At 34.8% G+C, this 16,558-nt stretch overlaps 2 protein-coding genes across 3 annotated transcripts in view; both read right to left on the reverse strand.

Moving 5' to 3' along the window:
• The window catches only part of LOC126968295 (chaoptin), a 37,279-nt gene extending 33,502 nt beyond the window's left edge, over nt 1–3,777 (reverse strand). Inside the window, exons 1-2 of the mRNA XM_050813207.1 lie at nt 3,634–3,777; nt 2,026–2,287 (exon numbers count right to left, since the gene is read on the reverse strand). Coding sequence (XP_050669164.1) covers nt 2,026–2,281 — 256 coding nt within the window. The 5' untranslated portion in view covers nt 2,282–2,287; nt 3,634–3,777. The remainder of the gene's footprint in view (nt 1–2,025; nt 2,288–3,633) is intronic.
• Nucleotides 1–16,558, reverse strand: part of LOC126968316 (zinc finger protein 675-like) — a 288,679-nt gene that overhangs the window by 269,979 nt on the left and 2,142 nt on the right. The window contains exon 2 of one of the 2 annotated variants that reach the window (XR_007730183.1): nt 12,436–13,709. Coding sequence is in view for 1 of the 2 variants with exons in the window: in XM_050813263.1 (XP_050669220.1) it covers nt 12,839–13,709 (871 nt within the window). In the remaining variant the exon portion in view is untranslated. Of the gene's footprint in view, nt 1–12,343; nt 13,710–16,558 lie in introns of those variants that run through there. The other variant, XM_050813263.1, reaches the window with a different exon arrangement.

Genomic DNA, 16,558 nt, shown 5'->3' on the forward strand with positions numbered 1-16,558 from the left:
AAAGTTCACTTAGTTTCGTTATTCTATAATCAAATTTCTATGGAATACCCACCCAGTAAGTTTTACCTTAGGCTAAATAATTTGTTATGTTTTTAAAGTGATAACCCTCACTTCTAGGATTAATACACAAATAAAATTTGAAATATAAAATTTTACGAACTAGAACCCACGACCTCTGGCGTTCCGTTCCAGTTCCGTTCAGTTCAGTCCGCTCTAACCAACTGTAGCTCAGTTCGAGTGACGTATCGTCATAAAATATTTTTTGCTTTGTTCAACTCTCGGGTTATGGCTCCATCTACAGGATCTACTTTACAGTTGATAGCCTGCTCAACCACAATTGTTTTTCATCTGATTTTCTGAGGCTAAATACCTAGTTAAAAACATTGCCTCGCGAGGTTACGTTTACCTCATCGCGTTATCTGTGCAATATCAAAATTTCTAACTATTATTATTTATTATTTAATATATTACTATTACTTATTAGGAACCTACTTGTACCTAGAATGCCACAAACTAAAGTATTAGGTTGACTAAATGGTCCGGAAACGAAGCACAAACTACTTTTTTTTATGGAATAGGAGGACAAACGAGCGTACCTGGTCACCTGGTGTTAAGTGATCACCGCCGCCCACATTCTCTTGCAACACCAGAGGAATCACAAGAGCGTTGCCGGCCTTAAAGGAAGGTGTACGCGCATTTTTTGAAGGTACCCATGTCGTATCGTCCCGGAAACAACGCACAAGGAAGCTCATTCCACAGCTTCGTAGTACGAGGAAGAAAGCTCCTTGAAAACCGCACTGTGGAGGACCGCCACACATCCAGATGGTGATGATGATATCGTGTCGTGCGAAGGTGGAACTTCAATACTTTGACCTAAAACCAATCTCAACCAGCGCTGTCCAACTAAAGCGCAACTTCGACTATAACAGTTAGATCTACAGTACCTACCTTACTAGAAAACCATTGCACGCCCCTGGGACTAAAGAACATCTTATTGTATGAAAGTGACGAGTGTTATTGCAATGCCGATCAGAATTTTGGACTCGAACAAGAATCCTGAGCTGCACTGCACTATAATGAGCAGGGCATACCTTAACATCAGGTGTTTATCACGTGTACAACTATGGTTACCCTGGTAAATGCGACCGAAGTCACGGGTAACAGCTAGTATAGCAGTAACATAATGTGGATACTGACTGATGTCACGAGGCGTAATGTAACATGTTACAAAGTCATTCATGGTCTACATGAGTATCTTGAAAGTTGTAAACATCATGAAAAAGCTCAAGTTGAGTGTGTAATACGAATTTAATGCAGGTCCGGCCACATTATGAAGTATGCTGTTCGAATTGTCGGGGACCCAGTGCTCTGTGAATGGCTCAATCACTTGTCGTTGAGTAGAGATGTCGCCTCATTATGTATCTTCTGCGGAATTTATCGCAGGGAGTGTTCGGAAGAGCTTATTGACCTCATTCGCCCAATTCTACCTTTGCATGACACGCAACAAATTATGATATCATCTCCACTATCTGGATGTCTGGCATTCCTGTACCGTGCGGTTTTCAAGGAACTTTCTTCCATGTACAACCAAGCTGTGGAATGGTCTTTGTTATATGGTATTTCCAGGACAATATAACATTACAGCTGGCAACTAATTGTTAATTAAATATAAATAATCTAATAATAAATCAACACTCCTGTGATTCCTCTGGCAAATACTTGTTTGTCCTCATCTTCCATAAAAAAAATTCTTAAAAAGTCATGTACACAAATGCAATTGATATTAAAAAAGCAAAAATTTGTTTGTTTATGTTCCACTGCTTAACTCAACTGACCACCAGGAAATTTTCTGGACACATTGCATTCTCTTATTAAATTCTATTGGAAAAACTAACAACTGTTGATAAATTTTATAAAGCCTTCTTTGGTGTTACACTATAAATACTCTCCTTTTGTGCCTATGAAGCTAATTGTAAATCTAAATACCTGAATTCACTCAAAAATAAATAAATACAATTCACTCACATATTTTACATTCTTGCAGCATTAATCTTTCAATTGGCAATCCCAATCCAGCTAGATTTCCGAGGCCAACACTCATAACAGCCAGTCCGGTGTTAGAACACTTTATGAACAAACCGTTATCTGTCCCTTTCTCACATATACATGGGAACAGCAAGTGGCTCTCTGTTTCTTTCGGACAAGTGTATGCTGGGCCAGGTGGAATGTACTCTGAATTTGTAGGTAGAAAAACAGCCAGAAATAAAACTATTGCAAACATTTTGATCTGGAAATAAAAAGAGATATAACTCAATTATCGATAATTATATAAACTTATAAAATTAATTTGCAAAAACAAACAAAATTACCTACATAAATAAGCAAACTCAAACATATTTTTTTTTGTCTGACAACTTGAGTATGGTTAATTCAAAAGTTGTTCTATATATCAATTGAATAAAAAAAGTTTGTTCTTGTGGAGATCACTTGTTTCTTTATTACAATAGGCTTATAAATAACATAATACATATAAGCCTACTCAATAGAGAACAGAATTACATCAGCAAAAAAATTAACACTAGCTTTAGCCCCCAATTCTGCTGTTTGTTGAACCTTAGGGATTGCATGTAACTAATTCTAGTAGGCTTCGTAAGATACATAATAATAGCTTAAAGGGTAAATGTAAAGGCATTATCTATAAATAAGTTTATATGTTTTATTAAAAAATGTCTCTGTCGTAAATCCTATTACTCCACAGCTGAATATCTAAGTAATATGATAGCCTGGGAACTACATGATGATTGTTTTATAGCAATAGCAATGTCAGTACAATATTGTATTTTTTATTAGAGTGCAAAAAAATGAAGGGAGAGTTTCTTGCGCCGCTTCTCTCTCAGAGCACCATTTGTTTCTGAACCGAAATGACATCTAAAAGAATCAATTTTGAGAAAATAAATGCCTTTAATGTTGAGTCATTATTAAACTCTCAATATACTTTCATTATTAGCATTAACTGTTTGATTTTTTTTCCAAGCTTTGCTTACATAGCACATCCCTTTTTGAAGCTCTTAATAACATTAATATCAATAATCCAACAATAGTAATCAATCATGTAATGAGTGAATTTTAAATTCAGAATAACATGGAAGTTTCACTTTTGTATGACGTAAACTTAAAACAAGTTTTTTATTACAATTATAGCGAAAACAAAATATACAACGAATGGTATGACTGCGGACTCCCCGTTGCATTATAAGATATAGACTATGCCAAAACTAGCCCAATTTCACAACGACAATTATTTATATTGTTGAGTATAGCTGTAGGTTAAAGTATGTAGCGAACAAAAGTAAATCCTGGCGTCAAGGCTAATTTATTAAAACAGGAAGTAACAAAAACAACTAAAATCATAACAGCAAGAATTGTAATAGAACCTGTTTCTATTAATTACAATTAGCTTGACGACGCATTACGGATCTAATATCTTACTAGCTTTCTAATAACTTTGGTTTCTTAATATAATGCATTCCTTCTTCAAGGAAACATTGAGGAAAATGATTAAGTTTAAGTTTCATTCAATACTCGACACTAGTACTTTCACTTTTAATAACATATTATGTGTATTTAACTTACCCGTAAATATTATAACAGTTCCTAGCAATTATATGCGTGTCTATTAGTTTGGCACTATTAAACACTTATACTCGAGTATTTTGAAATAATTGCGAAGTATTCTAATAAAAATAAACGGCACAACCCTCCCCCATAACTGCTTCGACACAACTGATCCAAGACTAAAATAAAACTTACGTCTGAAGGTTGCAACATAGAATACCTACCTTTAGATAGAATAAATAATGTCAAAATATGTTACAGAGTATAAATTTTTGCTCCCAATAAATGGCGCCTACCTGAAGTTAGCACAGAATAATAAATTTTTCCTAATATTTCTTTACATTTTCAACTGTACTTACTTAAGTGTTCTACTAAAAGATTTTGTTTGCACGAGTACCAACAAGCGACCGTCTGGGAGTGTTATTATTTTTGGAGAAGTTAGCGGAGAGTATCATTTTTTCATGCACCGTAGGTACAATAATTATAGTACTACTACTTTCCATGCTTCTTTCCTATTTCAATAATTGTATGCTTTAATATTATGTTCGATATTTTCTTTGTCTATCTTGAATGAGGCTGTTACTATATTATGTAATAACTTATTGTTCTGGAAATTCTTACAATATGTGAGTTTCATAGGGACCATATACTTACAATATATTGCACATTATCGGGCTTTCGGGTCTTAGGTTAGATTATAAGTCTATGCTAGTGACAGACGATTGTTTTTGTTTGGGAGTCTGAAAAAGTGTGCATGATGAAAATTTTCCCTCTCCTATCCACCGGTAGCCCGTGTTGATCTATGTAGCAACATAATGTATTATATTCTGTGGTCTTAACGTTTCTTTAAAAAGAGTGGTATAAAATTGCAAACCAATGACATCTCACATGATATGTCAAGTATTATAAACCTAACCATTTTTAGCCTGATAGCTAAACCAAAACAATATATTAAATCATTCTGTAAGTAATACAATAATAGTACAAAATGCCACCCAAAAAGAAACCGGCTGCAATCCGCTGCGATGAAATAGAAGGTGAAAGATTTCATGCTCCCACCGAAGATGTGTTCCGACACAACTGGTGGGAAGTATTTTGCTTTCCATACATTCTCTGCGGTCGACTTTGGGACTGTTTTGTGTCCCTTTGTACCGGGACGAACCAGTGCCTCGTTTATTGGATGATGATACAATGGCTAGTGTGTAAAATTACTAAACTAACCACTCCAGACTCTATCATATTCCCATATTACTTCTACATGTTCTGCCAGGTCATTTTACTAACAGTTTTCTTCATTATGCTATGGATTTGGTTTGGAAGGAGTGTTTTTATACCATATTTTAAAGCTGTTATCGACACTCTTATGGAAGATGATAAAAATGTTAACACAAACGCCACCACATTAGCATTCAGGAGATATTGCTTCAGGAAAGGTGAAATTTTCAATGGCTCGCTTGATAACTCCGGGAATACCTTACAATATTCGTTTGTATCAATTTTATTGTATCATTTTATAAATAATATACTTGATAGTGTGGTTTGACTTAAGCAACTATTAATTATTTCTAAATTAAGTTTTCCTATCCTAAGAAGTCGTAATACCTATTATCGAGTCCTCTAAGTGAATTGTTGCTCTTAAAGAACGAAGAAAAATCCACTTGAACAAAGAATGTAATATAATACTTAGTACAACTTGGTACGTATTCCAGAAGCTGTCAGTTTTTAACGTTATTGTTTTCATCGCTAAAAAATATTGATTTGGCATTAAATTACTGAAATCCATAATTATTTAATTCCGCTAAGTTTTATTAGTCTACATGCATGATGCAAACTGCCTAGAGTTAAACTCGTCCTCCACAGAAGATTTGTTTTCCGCTTAACTTTCGACTGAACGACCGGGTTTGTTGTTTATGTCGGACCCTGCTGTTTTGCCTCTACACGAGGCATCTTCAAGAGTTGTTGCTCACTGAACGAACTCTCTGTTTACGTGGTAACGTGGTGTTAACGTGGTATTAGGGTCATAGAATACACTCGTATTCTATGACCCTAATACCACCCTTTTATTCACTCGTCGAATAAGCTGTCGCGTTATAATTGATCGGCTGTTGTAACGCACTATACTCGGAGTCCAAATTTTATTCGTTCATTCAACAGTGTAAGCATGTTGTCTTTGTGTTCTATTACCTACTTTACCATTTGTTTCAATAATAAAAATAAATAGAATGAAATTGTGCGGTTTTATAAAACTTGCACGATGCCAGTGAGACTTTCTTTCACAAAAACACATAGGTATTAACCCACTTGTTACAAGATCCCTTTTTACGGAACACCTCACAAGAAAAATTCTTACGTGGATTGAAGGTAGTTTAGGATTTATTTTTACTAATCTGCTGATTAGGTGTCTAGCATTGCATTAAATGTGATTTCAGTGTATTCAAAAAGTGCTTATTGTGTGTGTTATTGAAATGTTTTATGAAAAATAATTACGATGCATCGTAAAGTTTAATTTTAATATTATTATTGATTTTTTTCAATTAAATTCCAATAAATTGTGACTAGTATATTCAACAACAAGCTTTGGTATCAAAATATGTATATTTCATATGTTTTTTATCACTTTAAAATAGTGTTCTCTTAAACAAACAGTAGTATTATCCGTAACTATTGAATGTTACACAAAATATTTTGTATTATTCTTCGAAATAATTTCTGATACCTTCTGAGATCACAACTGTAATACTGAGGTAACCGATGAAGATTCTGGTAATAAAAATCATGTCACACTGTCCAATTTACCTGGGTCACAGCTACCCGTGTCTGTTTTTCCACCACCATTACTACGACTAGATTTCCGCTCCAAAAGCCAAGAATTACTTGTGGGTCCAAAGATATACACCCTGAACAATTTGGTTGGAATGATAAAACTGTGGCATCATCATGTTCCTAACAAAAATACCAATTTTTATTACTTCAATTTGTTTTTTGATGACGAGGTTTTTATATGTTTTTGATGTACAAAAACCTGGGTCAGTAGTTCGACAATTAACCACTCGTACACAATTAGCCTCGTTAACATTTGGTAAACGCGACGCGTTGCCACCTCGTGCAGTATTTCAATTCGGGCGGCGCAAACGATATTTACCCCGCTCCCTAGTTGGCGGTGCGCTCTTGCGTCGAGTGGTGGTGTGAGGACGAAATTATTCAAAAACGGTGAAAAAAGTAACCCAAAAATCGTAAGTATTTTTTCGTTTCACGTCTTTTACATAACAAGGTCGTGCACAGTTAACCAAGCCGGTATGTCGAACAGTTAACCATAGTTAACTGTGTCCTATTTAGTGGTTAAATGTGTCCATGTTTTTTTTAATGTTTTAAATTTAATACTCGTTACAGATGGGCCGGGTTAAAGCGACAATTAGAAAAAAGGGAGGGCATACGGCACAATCTATGAATAAACCACTAGAACTAGTAAAAGCTGGAATGAGTATTAGGCAAGCAAGTAAAGAGTGCAATCTTAAATATCCAACGGTTAGATTATATGTGCACAAATACAATGTAAATCCACATGTTCGCTTAACACCAAATTACGCATTCAATATGAGTTTTACACCTGAAGTAGAAGTAAAAATAATAGAATATATTAAATATTGCGCTGAAATCTTTTATGGTTTAACTACTAAAGATTGTAGACGTGTTGCTTATCAAATGGCGAAAGCCAATAATATCAAAGTACCCGCATCCTGGATCAAATCAGAAATGGCTGGATTTGAATGGTAGCCATTCATTTCCAGCCAGTTCATTCAGAAAAAGACACCCGGAAGTTTCTTTAAGGAAACCAGAAGCCTGCAGTTTGGCAAGGGCAAGTGCTTTTAATAAACAAAATATTGAATCATTTTTTCACAATTTAAGATTTACAACTTAGACGAAACTTCAACTACCACAGTACAAAGACCGTCTAAGGTATTAGCACCGAAACGTATCCAGATGTATCCAAAATTACAAGTGGAGACAGGGGTACTCTTGTCACAACCTGCTGCATTGTTAGTGCAACCGGACAAGCTTTGCCTCCGGTTATGGTTTTCCCCAGGAAAAAGTTTCAATGTTACATGGAGCGCCATCAGGTACATTAAGTTTAGCTGCAGCTTCTGGGTGGATGAATACCGAGATATTTGTGGATGTAATGAAACACTTCATTAAACATGTGTCAGCTTCAAAAGAAAATCTTGCATTTTTAATTATGGATAATCATGAGAGTCATCTTTCGCTGAACCTTGCTAAAGCTTCAGGAGTCACTGTTTCCCTTCATCCACACACCACTTCAAAACTTCAACCACTTGACGTTGGATTGAACGGACTATTTAAGTCATACTACAATGCAGCAGTAGATTCATGGCTATTAAGAAATCCGGGACATGTTTAACTATTTACAATATTGCAGAATGTGTGAGCATCGCATATATGAAGGTGATGACTCCGATAAACATAAGCAACTCATTAAGAAAACTGCTATATTCCCATTTGATCAATTTATACAATTTATCACAGAGGTTGACTCTATGCCTAGCACGGTGACGGACAGCTCAAATACCTTAGAAGACATTGAAAACCGACAGGGTGAAAAATCTGCTTCACCATCTCTTCTCGATAATGTAGATCCGGAACTCAACGACTCAAACGAAGACAAAGATATCACGCGTCCAGGAATTGTCCCACCCGAAGCGCCATCTCCATCTATAGTTGAGAATAACAATCCGCGACTTGATTCTCCCGACGGCCCAGATTCCCTTAAGCAATTAAACAGTGATCGTCAAAATGTTGGTAATCAGCCAGATTCATCCAATAGCCGAGATTAAGAATGTTGACGCTTTTAGACTGATTTTATACCAATGTTCGAAATTAAGGTTCCTAATTGTTATAGTTATAAGTTCAAAACAATAAATGATTTATTTTGTAACTTTTTCTGTAATTATTTGTTTATATTTTTATACCTGTTAATTGTGTACTACTATGAATAACTGTAGCACACCCCCTGGTTAATAGTGTACCAAGACGTGGACACAATTAGCCAATTACCATTTAAAAAAAATACATTTTACTGCAAATCTATAGAGATATTTAACCATTTGAGAATTTATATATGTAATCAATTAATCTATGCATTGCTCTTCGCAGATAAAGTCGAGTTTATAATGAACAATTGTGAATAATATAGTATTTAAAATTGGGTGGTTAACTGTTGAACTACTCACCCTATGCATCTCAAAGTAACAAATAAGGTAATATTACAATGGATGAAATGATCTGTTTTGTTCAGTGTCCTACTTTAGAGTGGTTATATTATAATCCCTAGACTTTTCATGTATTGCGAAGACAACTTCTGACTGCAATTTTAAAATAGTTTATCAAGCTATATCTAGGACAGATTTACTTTTATTATGTAAAATTTGCATTGCTGTGATAACACCAACCATCAGATAGGTGATAAAATTGTCTCTTGTAAGATCACTTAATTCAAAGTTCATGCACCTTTTGTGCAAAATTGTCCACTAACTGCTAACAAAGGTATGAAGAAGACGAAAAGTGGTAGGTTTAATTTTAGATCGATCAGAACTGAAGAGATCATTGTGTGTAAATGGCATGATAAGTATATTGTTACAGCTGTCTCTAATTTGTGTAAAGTAGATCCAACACACAAAATCAAAAGATTTTACCAGAGAGAAATGAGCGATGTTGATTGCTTAGATCAGAATATTGGCCTTTATTTGAAAATATGTTTGAGACAATAAGTGGTATTCCTAATTGATGTGCCTGTGCCTAATTGATGCATTGGATATGTCATATGACCTGACAAAATGCGTGGCAAATATATAAAATAATCGTGACAAGTTAGATCACTAGACTTCGACGGTGCGTGGCTGTGGATTTATTGGAAAACTATAAAAAGCCTGATAATACTCACAGACATACCCGCAGTTCAACTAAATGTCGCTTTTTGTTGGTTGTTATGAACTGTGACGTCACTGAACGCGATTACCATGCACGTGTTAGAATAGCTACTTCCTCGTCACGTCCCCGAAGTCCAATTACTAACTACTATTATATTAGGTATTCTTACTAAAAATAATTGAAATAAAATAATCTTACATTCGTGTACCTTACACTTATACCAATTAAATTTACTAGCATTTAAATCACATATTTGTACTATACATAAATTATATTCTTCAGTATTTTGTGTATTCAAAAAGCACATTCTATTATAAAGGAAATCACTTTTGCTTCTCTCTTTAGTGATAAAATTAAAATTGTTACTTGCAATGATACGGGTGAAGGGTTCCCCCCTTCAACCGCCGCATTGAGAGACTAACACAAAACGAGTTGATATCAGCGTAATTATTAGGCAAGTTACCTATACCTACAATATGTTCATTTTATCCACCCGTTGTCAGTGGGACTAACCAGCACCAAATAAATGGTCGACCAGCGGAAAAAAAAGTATACTTATTGAAATTTTTAGATACACAAAATTATTAACTTTTAACAAATAATACATTTATGTTCAATCTAAGTTCAATCTACATACACATTTAGGCGTCATACCTTTCTCATGCGATAAACGCCGACGTTGCTTTAGACTGATGAGGCAGCTAGAGTCCCAACTAATAATACACTCAGACTCAAAGCCACACGTATGTAAGTACTGCAATAAGTCGTTTAGATTCATCAGATATTGAAAAATCACGAGCGACAACATACAGGGGAAAGGCCGTACGAGTGTGAAATAATTTGCAAATTTGCCCAACAAGCATTTAAAGAGGAAGCAGAATAAGGATACGTCGAAAAAGATCCAAATCCTATCCAGAAAGTTCCAAAACGCATCGCTTTCTTTACTTACGTAAGGATATCTGAGTGTACCCAAGCTTAGCATATTCTTTGATTTCATCGTTGTCGTATAATCTTCATTATACAATTTTATACCTGCTGAAGTTCCCCGCCCAACTTCCTTTAAATGTCTTCTCTCCCTAGTTTTCGCTCCTTTTGTAAATATTTTGTATAAATATATTAAATGAATAAGGTTGTAAATATTTGTAATAATTTAAGTAATAATATTTGTGTGTGTCCTTTAAAGTCTAACAGCATGTATATTTGTCTCAGGTATAAAATAAGGAAATAAAACTTGTTTCAATCTTTATCAGCGATCAGTACCAAAAAAATTTGAATGCAAATACTCTAAGTATGGTGGCCTACTTTAACGTAAAATAAGGGAATCTTTGAAAGAATGCTATGACCTCAATATCAACATCGTTTTAGCATGGATTCCAGGTCATTCAGGCATTCTTGGTAACGAAAATGCAGATGCCTGTGCGAAGACAGCTATTGCAACAGGTTCCCTCCAATACTCAAAAATTTTCTCCCATGACTTGCGCACCATCCTGAAACCCAAGTTGCATGAGAGTTGGTCCAGCATTTGGCAAGTTTCCAAAAACTCTAAAACCAAATTTTATGGAGATTTACAACCCGTAATTCCTCAGAAACCTTGGTTCTCGAAATTTAAAATTCCCAACAAGTCAGTGATTTCAACTATTTGACCTTTACGTTTTAATCATGCTTGTACCCCAGTATTTTTGGCTAAAATAAGAATTAGGGACAATTCCTTGTGTGAATGTGGTCTAGATGAGGGAAACGTGGATCATTTATTCTTCAATTGCCCTTTAACACAACCTTCTTTATACAATTTTATACCTCCTGAAATTCCCCGCCCAACTTACTTTAAATGTCTCCTCTCTCTAGTTTTCACTCCTTTTGTATATATTTTGTGTAAATATATTAAAATAAATAAGATTAAGTTGTAAATAGCACTAAGTACTTATATCAAATAATTTAAGTAATTATATTTGTGTATGTCCTTTATAGTCCTAACAGCATGTTTATTTGTTTCAGGTATAAGAAAATAAAACTTGTTTCAATCTTAAGCACCGATCACTACCATTAAAATTAGTAAAAGAATACTCTAAGCTTGGTGGTCTACCTTAACGTGACATTGGCAAACTTGTGGTATACCTTCCACAGGAGCCATAGTAGGAAGAATAGAATAGAACAATGCAGTCCCGCCCGCTCAAGATTCTTGAACAACCCCAAAAATTCTGAGCGACTCTATAACTTCGCTCGTATATATTTGCCCAGTAATTTCACTAGCTACGGCGCCCTTTATACCGAAACACAGTAATGCTTACACATTACTGCCGGCGACGCCGATTTCTACCGTGAAGGTAGAAATCGGCGCCGTTGTAGTACCCATAATCTAGCCGGCATCCTGTGCAAATAAGCCTCCTACTGGTATGTAAAGTCTGAGCAAAGTCTAAATAGGTACACTTGAGCTCTATAGATCTCAGCTAAAGGTTGAGCTTGTATGACATTGTGACTTGAGGAATCATTAAAAGTTACTGGAGGAGTACTTCTGCATGGTCCACCTCATATCCTATAATCTGCATGTTTGCTGTCAATTTAACCAAATGGGGTTGCATATATGCAACATAATCTGCTTATCAAAAATTTCGTTCTCCCTCAGATACTAATTATATCCCCCTGTCAAACCGTCTCGACGGCTTTGGTGTTATATTTATCAAAATGTACGTAATATTCTTCATAAATAAATAATAAAATATTTAAACAATTCCCTACACCTGGTGATTGAACTGTCATGGTGATTATCAAAATAAATAAAACTATATTAATATATTTACAGTTTATTAATTTAAGATTTTTTTGTCCAAATATGAACATAATTATATAATACATCAAACTTACTAACTGTACATTGACAGGTTTTATGATTGTGATAAAATATTTAGTATTTACAAATATGAAATAAGCACTGGGCCTCTGGCACTACTTGGGTTGTTTTAATTAAGTACAACGGGTGTAACCGGACAATTAATAAATTTTAAAATACTGGTTTATTTGACTAAAATAGGGACCGAAAAACCAATCTGGCAAGTTGAAGGGGGTTTTGGCCTTATTATAGTTTAACATCATGGTTGAATTGTACTTATGTATGATATTTTATAATAAGAATAATATCATTCTTATACCATGGCTGATTTGTATGATATAGAGAGATTTTTCTACTCTGTGAACTCTATAATAAATAAGCTGTTGTTGACAATAGTATTCATGATTTATGAAATTGTGCTATCAAACTAAGTATTTAAGATTATAAAAGGCACTATACATTCTTTTTCATAGACTTCCTGCCTCTTTTACCTGGCACCATGATTTTACTTTTCCACTCTTCCGTCCCCGCATCAATCACTTGAACTAATTCACCAGTCTGCGGGTTGATGGGAAATACACCTTCTGGAGTTATCTTCTTCTTAGATGTATCCATATTATGTCTCCTTTTCATATGTTTGTTGAAGTTGGACCAATTTGTAAACTTCATAAGGCAGTGTTCACATTCGTACGGTTTATCTCCAGTATGCTGTCGTTCATGATTCTTCAAAATCTGTTTAAACCTAAAAGCCTTGCTGCAGTACTTGCAAACATGGGGCATTGCATCTGTATGAATTATTTTATGAGCATTCAATTGATATTGTAGTCTGAAACAGCGTCCACATTGGTCACATGAAAACGGTTTTGTTCCTGAATGCATATCAACATGACGCCTCAACATATTAGGGTATGAAAATGATTTATTACATATCCTACATACATGTGGTCTTACTTTATCATGGGCCATAATGTGAGATGTCAGTGTTCCCTTATTATAAAACATCTTGCCGCATCTTTCACATGTATATTCCTTTTTTCTGTCTTTAGAATGTAACTTCTGATGATCTCTTAAACTATTTAAGGACTTGTATATTTTATTGCAGAGTTTACATGTTAGATCATCAATTGTGATTGGAACACCTCGCTTTTTGTGCCTTTTTCGTTTTGGTTTGATAGGTTCAAACTCCTCGAGGTGTTCTTGTAGTTTGACTTTTGAGAACACTTCGCCACAGTAGTGACATGGTATTTCATCTTTTAAATGCTCGGTTGCATGTTTTTTTAACTCATCACTCTTAACCATAGCATCACAGTATTCGCAGCGTTTTCTATAAATAAACAATTAAATAAAATGAAGCTATTTAAGTAAATTCATAATTAAAAACAGTATTGAGAATTTGATATTATGTTTTAAGATAATAACCCTAACTTCTGGGTTTAATTACACAAATTAATCACAGAATTTGTTTTCAAATTTTATTTGTGTAGTTAATCCCAGAAGTGTGGGGTTTACTTTTTACTATACTTGAAAACATAACAAATTGTTTAGCTTTGAAAGAGTGACATCTCAAGTCAATTTCCTAATATGCAAATATTGGGATTGAGGAGGTTATCAACTATAAAGTAGAATGAAGCCACAACGTACGAGTTGAGCAACACATACAAGATTTATCAACGATACGTCATTCGAATTGTCGCGGGTTGGAGTCCCGCACCATGAAAATGTTCAAAACAAAAGTATTACGTTATTCAAAAGAATTGTTATAACATAAATGACTTTCTTAATGATACCACAGATTGGGAATAGAGAGACCGCCCTCAGGCTATTAAATAATTAGTTTAATTGTACAATGTTACTTTGTAAATGTCACTTTAATTGTAAAACATATTTTTGATGAAAAAAAAACCCGCTGAGTTTATTGCGCCGATTCTTCTCAGGCCTGAGGCATTAATTTTGAATTGGTGGTAGTTTTTTTTAGACTTTCAATAAGTGATGTCACATCCTATTTTGAATAAAAATATTTGAATTTGAATTCCAAAATTTTGTTTCCATATTTTATATGTGTCAAAAATCCAATTTGTTTATTTTCTTTTTGATATTATTTCTTGATGACAAAACTCAGCTGTTATTATAAAATAACCATTATTATAAAAATATGGTTCAAGTATAATTACTTGAACCATATTCTTTTAATAATATCAATCAATAATCCTACCTACTAAGCTAGAGGTCCCAGGTTCGAATCCCGGTAGGTGCAATCATTTATATGATGAATATGGATGTTTGTTTTCGAGTCATGGATGTTTAAATGTATTTATGTATGTTTATATGTATGTGTATAAGAATTTATGTATGTTTAAGTAAGTATATTGTATTAAATATATCATTGTCTTGTAACCCATAACACAGGCTATATATGCTTAACTTGGGGCAAGATAATTTGTGTAAAAAGTGTGTCAATATAATAAGTTACAAAATTTGAAAGATGCCATTGAGTTTCAAGATGCTACGCACAGAAGCATCTTTAAATCAAATCAAATCAAAATCACTTTATTCATGTAGGTCACGGAAACGACACTTATGAATGTCAAAAAACAAAATATTTTTTCTTATTGAATGTACTGCTACTTCGTAAAGGTTTGAGCTAATGAGAAGAAGTAGCAAGAAACTCATTGCCCTTGTCATTACAAATAGCCAATACACACTACAATATAAAGCAGCCGTAATAAAAAAGGTTTTGTTTAAATGTAGCATGGTATCTAGTTGGAGTGCAGCGGAGCCAATCCTTGATCTAAGCTATAGGTATATACGTGGGTAACACTGAAAATGTTTTGAACTGGCCAGTTAGAAACATTGCTAATGAAAACTTTTTTGAATTTCAATTTTAGAACTCTTTGGTAACCTAATATTGCATTCATTTGTCATTTGTTTTTGTGAATTGGCGGCAAATCTAAAACTCTTGTTACACGTGAAAATGAACCTAACGCAAGAAAATTTGTTCAATGATTTATTATGACTTTCGTTGTGGGCAAAAACAAAGCTATGATAGGCTGCGATTAGCATTTCTTAATGAAGCCCCATCTCGTGCCACTATTTACAATTGGTTTAAAAAGTTTAAGCGTGGACGTAGCAATCTCAATGATGATCCGCGTGAGGAACGTCCATTAACAGCGACTACTGAAGATAACAACGGTGCTGTGCGACGCATGATAAAGGAAGATAAGAGAGTGCCCTATCAGCAGGCCATGCCTAGGCATTGGTATGAGTCAAGTTCAAAAACTATTCAAATGATAGACAGGATGCTTTGTACCAGATGAATTCCCCATACGTTAACGGACGACCAGAAACACCTTCGCATGGACTGGTGTCGCCAAATGTTAGATAAGTTCAATGGCGGTGACTCAAATGCTGTATTTGACATCATCACAGGTGATGAAAGCTGGATATATTGCTACGAACCCGAAACCAAAATACAATCAGCTCAGTGGGTGTTTATTTTGGAGGATCGGCCGCCAAAGGTAAAGAAATGAAGAAGTCAAGGAAAAAAGATGATTGCGTCTTTCTTTGGTCGTAAAGGTCATTTCGCGACATTTGTGCTAGATGATGGAGGGACAGTTACTGCAAACTCGTATATCAATCGCTGTTTGCCTGTTGTCTTGGAAAAAATTCGGCAGCAGCATCATCGAAGCAGGATCCTCCTTCACCACGACAATGCTACAGCACTCTCCGCAAAACGGACTGTTGAGTATTTATTATGGCAGGTGTCGAGATAATGAGTCATCCGCCTTACAGTCATGACCTGGCGCCCTGCGACTTTTATGTATTCCCAAAAACTAAAGGAAAAATTCGAGGTATTCGCTTTACGAGCCCTGAAGATGTGGTGAAAGCGTACAAAAATGCCATAGAAGAGACCCCTAAGGAATAATGGGCCCACTGCTTTTCTCAGTGGTTCCATAGAATCCGACGATGTGTAGAGAGGTACAGAGATTACTTGGAAAAACTGTAAAAGTATTGGCAACTTTCTACATTAAGCTGTTTTTCATTTTCTAAACATTTTCAGTGTTACCTAGGTATAAATGTTGTGAATACTTAATTGTGCATGTTCATTGCTGCTTTTATTTCTATAAATCTTATTGAAGAGCAACTATAAACTAAACACAAGAAACTTAAAACAAA

This window comes from Leptidea sinapis, chromosome 15 (assembly GCF_905404315.1).
Source record: "Leptidea sinapis chromosome 15, ilLepSina1.1, whole genome shotgun sequence".
NCBI lineage: Eukaryota > Metazoa > Arthropoda > Insecta > Lepidoptera > Pieridae > Leptidea > Leptidea sinapis.